The sequence below is a fragment of the Gobius niger genome (assembly GCF_951799975.1).
Source record: "Gobius niger genome assembly, chromosome: 1".
In the NCBI taxonomy this organism is placed as follows: Eukaryota; Metazoa; Chordata; class Actinopteri; order Gobiiformes; family Gobiidae; genus Gobius; species Gobius niger.
In genome coordinates, this window is record NC_136852.1 from 34,149,854 (window position 1) to 34,157,697 (window position 7,844).

General features: G+C 48.8%; 1 protein-coding gene across 1 annotated transcript; it reads left to right on the forward strand.

Annotated features, from left to right (window-relative positions):
* The first annotated feature begins 2,284 nt into the window (after positions 1-2,284).
* Positions 2,285-7,092, forward strand: foxa3 (forkhead box A3). Its single transcript, XM_079559866.1, has 2 exons — positions 2,285-2,516; positions 5,113-7,092. The coding sequence occupies exons 1-2, from the start codon at positions 2,445-2,447 to the stop codon at positions 6,346-6,348; spliced, it is 1,308 nt and encodes a 435-aa protein (XP_079415992.1). The 5' UTR covers positions 2,285-2,444; the 3' UTR covers positions 6,349-7,092.
* Positions 7,093-7,844: the final 752 nt, after the last annotated feature.

A 7,844-nucleotide genomic window follows, 5' to 3' on the forward strand; every position in this document is an offset into this window, starting at 1 on the left:
AAAACCACAACAAACAAAATACAATGCAAAGTTAAAAACACAACTTGTACCCCGTGACACTGACAACATCTTTGGCCTTTGTTTTGCGTGACTGAGCGCACGCACAAAGAACGGGTACGCATCAACTCGTCTAAGCTTAGGTAAGAACATATCTCAGGATGAAAAACGGTGGTTTGAAACAAAAGTGTCCCACTCTCGGAAAACAGGTCAAACCCTCAAAAAGACAGATCATCTCATTTCGATATTTTATGAATGAATGAATCATTACTGCAGACGAAGGAGGATGTTGACCTCGATGTGTTCAGCAACATAATCAAGTCGCAGCGCCCCCTGGTGTGGCTGGACCCATTTCTGATGCGTGCATATTTATTCCGTCCATGTTAGACTGGAGAGTAGCCTCTGTCGGGCAAAGCCTTTTCCCTCCGTGTGTCCAGTAGATGGCGCACCCCTCCCACTTACCCCCAGCCGACTGCCGCCCGCGCACTCCCCTCCCACATAAACAAAGGCCCCAGACCCAGGGCGCCGCTTCCTTCAGGGGCCCGTCCTCATTAGGCCCATTGTTAGGCCGTATGCGGAGGTGTTAATTGCCATCGGATGGACCGCTGCGTGCGCGCTCCAATCCACACGCCCGTGCACGAGGCTTTAAACCATCATCATTGGTTTGAAACAGGCTTTAGAGTCATAGGCAAATGGACCTACTTTGACATAAACTAGTGTTTAGAGACATGGCCTCCGTATGGAACTCACTAAGGTTTTGTTTTTTTCTGACAAAGGACAAGTTATTTCAGCCGCCTGTAAAACAAGGAGCATCTTTCGATCCCCTTTAGTCCTTTATTTTCTTCTTTTGAATCACCAAGTAGCTTAAATAATATGAAGTAGCCTACTCTAATGAAATGATTCCTCCATTTTCATATTGGCTAAATGTGAAGTGTCCCCCGCTGTGCGCCATTACGCACCAGTATGCGCAAAGAAAGTGAGTCTCAAAATGTTAAGCCGGTGGTTTTCAGGGTCATCGGCGATTTTGTTAAATAAAAATAAAAAAAACGTTTTTCCTTGTTGCACCCGGTCGAGTTCCGATGATGTGGTCCAGGTTCAGTCCAGGCTCAATTCAAGGTCGAGTCCTGGTGGTTCTTGGAAACAGGCGAACACTTCAAGAGCAGGTCGCGCTTGGTGTGAAGAGATCGACAACCTTTGACTGTCCGCGTGGTAAAGTTTCCTGCTGCATTTGACACTGGGGAACATCCGCCGGAGCCCGAGGTCCGACATCTGGAGCCGAGGTCCAGATCGCTACTGTCCGCCCGTCCTGAAGGGAGCCCTCCCGCCCCCGCCCTGGGACCTCCCGCCTGCGCATCAGTTACATGTCCATTCAGGGGCCATTAGGGCGGCTGATTGACATTCAGAGGCCCCCGTCTGCAGCGGGCCGCATGTGTATTCCCCCCGTGCCGTGACACCGCTCCCCTCCCCGCGCCGGACAGGGGCCAATATTTCCAGTACTTTCCCTGATCATTTTATTCCATCATCCTGCTGTGTTTAGGTTATTCAGTCACTACAGAAATCTGAACATGGAAATGAAGCACCTTAAACAGCGATCAGATGAGTCGCATTCTTTCTGTTTACATGTGCCTGTGATCAGCCTGATCTTGTATTTGTCTATCAGTCCCTGCAGTCTACATCGGCTCCAGTTAGGACTCTGGAAGGAGACTTTAGGGAACATTGCTCACAGAGTCAGCTGTTATTGGGTCTACAGCATTATGTGCATCTGCTAATTATTTTACAACAGCAAACGATGAAAAAAGAAGAAAAGAAAATACACTTATCTTTAACATTTATATTATGTGAGGTTAACACAGAAGCAATCGCTTCTAAGAGTGAGCCACTTGTGCGTGGCCTACACCGAATGTGTGGCCTGTGTTATCGAGCGCACCAGGCCGTGTGTGTCATAGCAGTGGCTGTATTGTAAGTCTGACAAAGGGCCATGTCCCGCTCTGGACACTGGCGCGTACTAAACGTCAAAGTAAAAGTATCGGTGCGCCTTTTACGCACGGGTTTGTCAGTGACAGTGACTCGTTATTGTCGCAGATGTCTGGTGGAACCTCCTGCGCTGTGGAGCGGCTCTCGGGGTGGCCTTGTGCTGCCGCCGGGCCAATATACAGCGCATCAGGGGGCCGACGGTGCCAGTTTGTGAGGCCTTTCCTGTGAGGAGCTGTGGGCGGGGCGAAGCGAGCACCTTTTAAGCGCCGCACACCACGTACTCGACGTACACAGCCCAGGTCTCCACTCAGAGCGACCGAGCCCCGGACCATGGCGAGACTGTGACTCAGACTGTGACTGGATTTCCCTGTGCCGTAGAGGAGCGCGTCGTGAGGAGCATATATACCTTTTTACCTTTTACCTGCAGCGTGAACTTTGGACCCACCGACCGCAACAGGACTCAGGGCTCGGGGATGTTGAGCTCCGTGAAGATGGAGACCCACGACCTGCCGGAGTGGAATACTTTTTACAGCGAAGCCAGCGAGGTAAGAGCTCTCACAGCGGCCTTTGGGCCGCTCCAACTGCGGCCTCTGGGCCACAAGGCTCAGGGAAAGCTTCATGGATTCACGAGGGAAGTGGTCGTTGTAGCTCCATTCTAACATAATAATAATAATAATAATAATAATAATAATAATAATAATAATAATAATAATAATAATAATAATAATAATAATAATAATAGTAATAATAATAATAATAATAATAATAATAATAATAATAGTAATAATAATAATAATAATAAAGCTAAAATAATATAAATAAACAATTATAAAAAGAAAGAAAGAAGGCAGAGTAAAGAATGAGACAGAGCTCCGACACTGTCTGTAAATACGGACATACAGTCTACATACAGCTATGGCTTCATGCAGAAAGCAAATAGAACATTAAAGGTGGGCTATTATCTATGTAAAACATATTTTAAATTAATAATTAATGGAATAAATTAACAACAACAACAACAACAACAACAACAATAATAATAACAACAATCATAATAATGATAATAATAATAACAATAACTCCTTATATAACATATGAGAAGATGATAAAGCATTGAGTTGGTTCCGTGTTACGCACAGGCCGTGAGGGAGCGCGAGGCCCGAGGCCGCGGTAACTTCATCAGTCTGAAGTTAATCCCATCAGCTCCGTCTCGGTGACACCTCCTGATCTCATTAACACGTCTGCACGAGCCCCGTGAGTTCCGTTTCAGGGAACAGGCCCATAATAATCAAACAGAAACGGCCGTGAGTGTAGCCTTTATTCGGAGATGCATTTGGTCCTTGCCCTGAGATCCTCAGAGGACGTCTGTGTTTGCAGCTGACGCGCTTTTTACGCATTTTCAGGTTAACACGGCCGTGCGAAGCCCCGCGCACTGAGGCCTCTTTGTGCATTCATACACATATTTGGAGGAGCGTTTCAGAGCCTCTCCTGCCTGTGAGAAATACTGCCTACCGACCAGAGTATATCACAGTACACAGGGCCTACGGGAGTCAGAGTATATCACAGTACACAGGGCTATGGGAGTCAGAGTATATCACAGTACACATGACAGGAGCTATGGGAGTCAGAGTATATCACCAGTACACAGGGGCTATGGGAGTCAGAGTATATCACAGTACACAGGGCTATGGGAGTCAGAGTATATCACCAGTACACAGGGGCTATGGGAGTCAGAGTATATCACAGTACACAGGAGCTACGGGAGTCAGAGTATATCACAGTACACAGGGCTATGGGAGTCAGAGTATATCACAGTACACAGGGCTATGGGAGTCAGAGTATATCACCAGTACACAGGGGCTATGGGAGTCAGAGTATATCACAGTACACAGGAGCTATGGGAGTCAGAGTATATCACCAGTACACAGGGCCTACGGGAGTCAGAGTATATCACAGTACACAGGGTCTGTGGGAGTCAGAGTATATCACAGTACACAGGGCCTACGGGAGTCAGAGTATATCACAGTACACAGGGTTATGGGAGTCAGAGTATATCACAGTACACAGGGCCTACGGGAGTCAGAGTATATCACAGTACACAGGGCTATGGGAGTCAGAGTATATCACCAGTACACAGGGCTATGGGAGTCAGAGTATATCACCAGTACACAGGGCTATGGGAGTCAGAGTATATCACAGTACACAGGGCTATGGGAGTCAGAGTATATCACAGTACACAGGGCTATGGGAGTCAGAGTATATCACCAGTACACAGGGCTATGGGAGTCAGAGTATATCACCAGTACACAGGGCTATGGGAGTCAGAGTATATCACAGTACACAGGGCTATGGGAGTCAGAGTATATCACAGTACACAGGGCTATGGGAGTCAGAGTATATCACAGTACACAGGGGCTATGGGAGTCAGAGTATATCACCAGTACACAGGGCTATGGGAGTCAGAGTATATCACCAGTACACAGGGCTACGGGAGTCAGAGTATATCACCAGTACACAGGGCTGTGGGAGTCAGAGTATATCACCAGTACACAGGGTCTGTGGGAGTCAGAGTATATCACCAGTACACAGGGCTGTGGGAGTCAGAGTATATCACCAGTACACAGGGCTGTGGGAGTCAGAGTATATCACCAGTACACAGGGTCTGTGGGAGTCAGAGTATATCACCAGTACACAGGGTCTGTGGGAGTCAGAGTATATCACCAGTACACAGGGTCTGTGGGAGTCAGAGTATATCACCAGTACACAGGGTCTGTGGGAGTCAGAGTATATCACCAGTACACAGGGCCAATGGGAGTCAGAGTATATCACCAGTACACAGGGTCTGTGGGAGTCAGAGTATATCACCAGTACACAGGGGCCTATGGGAGTCAGAGTATATCACCAGTACACAGGGGCTATGGGAGCCAGCTGCTCTGTGGATGAAGTTGTATTGTATACTACTACAACTGCCAGTAAATTATATTTGGAATTGCTTCTATGCTCCTTTTAAATGACAACATAAAGCAGGAGCACGGTTATCTTCATTTAAGTGCATCCATGTGCGGTGCTGGCTTGTCTGCGGGCCAGAGTCTCAGTATGAACTGTAAACGTGAGGTCTGACCTGTGTTTTGTTGTTCTCAGATGTATGCCCCGCCCTCCTCCATGACGTCTCTGGGATCTATGGGCTCCATGGGCCCCATCAACAGCTACATCAACCTGAACACAGCGTCCAGCCTGAACATGGCCCCGAGCCTGAACATGGCCCCAAGCCTGAACATGGCGTACCCCAGCCCGTCTCTGAGCAGCTCCCCCCTGGGCTCCATGAGCACGGGGCCCACACACATGTCCCTGTCTCCGGTCAGTTCAGCCCCCCTCACTTCGCTGGGCTCCACGGCCCCCTCCCTGTCCTCTATGTCCCACTACCAGAACGTGGGCCAGTCTATGGGTCAGCTGGGTTACTCCTCCACCGCCAACATGAGCCGCAGCCCCAAAGACACGCCCCCCAAGCCCTACAGGCGCTCGCTGACCCACGCCAAGCCGCCCTACTCCTACATCTCCCTCATCACCATGGCCATCCAGCAGAGCAACAGCAAGATGCTCACGCTCAACGAGATCTACCAGTGGATCATGGACCTGTTTCCTTATTACCGTGACAATCAGCAGCGTTGGCAGAACTCCATCCGCCACTCGCTCTCCTTCAATGACTGCTTTGTCAAAGTGGCCCGCTCGCCCGACAAGCCCGGCAAGGGGTCCTACTGGACCCTGCACCCCCAGTCCGGGAACATGTTCGAGAACGGCTGTTACCTGCGCCGACAGAAGCGCTTCAAGATCGAGGAGAAGGCCGCCAAGAAGGGCTCTAAGAACCAGGAGGGCTCCTCCAAAGGGCCCCGGGCTGAGCCAGATGAGCACAGCCCCACGAGGGCGTCCGAAGGGCCTGACTCCGCCCACTCAGACAGCTCCCACCCAGGCTCGGCATCTGAGGAGCCCAGTCTGCACCGCACCACTCTGGGCTCCATGGACTGTCCCCCTCTCACCAGTTCACATCTGCCCCCACCCAGCTCCTCGTCGCCCCCTATGGGTCTGTCCTCCTCTCTGCTGCACCAGGGACCCCTGCTGCCGGGCCCCATGCAGCAGCACATGGACCTGCAGAGCGACCCCCACTATAACTTCAACCACCCCTTCTCCATCACCAACCTCATGTCCAGCGAGCAGAAGATGGAGCTGAAGAGCTACCAGGAGCAGGTCATGGGCTACAGCTACGGAGGGGCCTCTCCGGTCGGGGCCAAAGCCGTGTACGAGGGCCCCGGGGCCTCGGCCATGGACTCAGGGGCCTATTATCAGACGCTGTACAGCCGCTCGGTGCTCAACGCCTCCTAGTGTTGAGCCGGAGCGGTGCTTTATTGTACAAATGTGTGAGTGGAGAGCAGTGTCTATTTATGGGAGAATCTAATATATGTGTGTGGGAGGGCATCTGGAGCATGGTTACTGTCCTGTTACTGCTGTAGGTACTCTCTGACCGGGGGCTGTAGTTACTCTCTGACCGGGGGCTGTAGTTACTGTCTGACCGGGGGCTGTAGTTACTCTCTGATCAGGGGCTGTAGTTACTGTCTGACCGGGGGCTGTAGTTACTGTCTGACCGGGGGCTGTAGTTACTCTCTGCTCGGGGGCTGTAGTTACTCTCTGCTCGGGGGCTGTAGTTACTCTCTGCTCGGGGGCTGTAGTTACTGTCTGACCGGGGGCTGTAGTTACTGTCTGACCGGGGGCTGTAGTTACTCTCTGACCGGGGGCTGTAGTTACTCTGACCAGGGGCTGTAGTTACTCTCGGCTCGGGGGCTGTAGTTACTCTCTGACCAGGGACGGTAGTTACTCTCTGCTCGGGGGCTGTAGTTACTCTCTGACCAGGGGCTGTAGTTACTCTCTGCTCGGGGGCTGTAGTTACTCTCTGCTCGGGGGCTGTAGGTACTCTTGTTACTTGGAGAAATGTCACCTTGAAGTTGAGAGGTCCGCTTCCCGTCTCATGGCTTTGTTTATATTTATATCTGCTGAACTCAAAGACGTCCTGATTCCAGACTGTACAAAGCCCTTTATCTGATGTTTGGATATGAAGCAACCACTTTTGTAATTTTATACATTTCATGGGAATTTTTATTTTGTGAAAACCTTAAGAATAAACTTATTTAATTGTCTCTAAGCATGTGTGGATGTAAGTCTGTTTGCACAGGATAGTTTTGGGTTCATTAAAAAAAGGGCTGTCAAGGTTTAAGCTTTAACTCACGATCCATTGAAAAAATGATTTGTGCATTAATCATGAGTTGTTCAAAATGTTCAGCACCAAACAAGTTTCTAAAATGTTTAAGCCTTGGGCGAGCGAGATTCCCATTATAAACTCATAGGATTATGAAAATGTTATATGTGGTTAATGAAATGTGAGTTTCATGTTGGCCAAGTATTAATAATGAATATAATTATTTGAGAAAAATGAATTGAATTTCACGAGTGTGATTAAAAAAGATTATTCATTGACAGCACTATTGAGATCTTGTATCTTTAATATAAGATAAGATAAGATAAGATGGTACTTTATTGATCTCACAGATGGAGAAATTGCATTCGATGAGAGAGCATCCGGCAGCAGCACCCATTCAGTGGCACCACTCAAGTGCATAAGACACATTACATAACTATATCATTATTTATTTTGTCATCCCCCAAAATAAAAAAAAACATAAATGAATGTTTTCGAGTTTCTAGTTCAATTCATTCAAATTTATTTGCCACAAATAAAGTACATTTTGTCCATTTGTACCTCTATTGCCTCACTTGTGTCCTTTTGAGCAGACTAACTGCTCAACTAAACTCAACTTCCATCATAT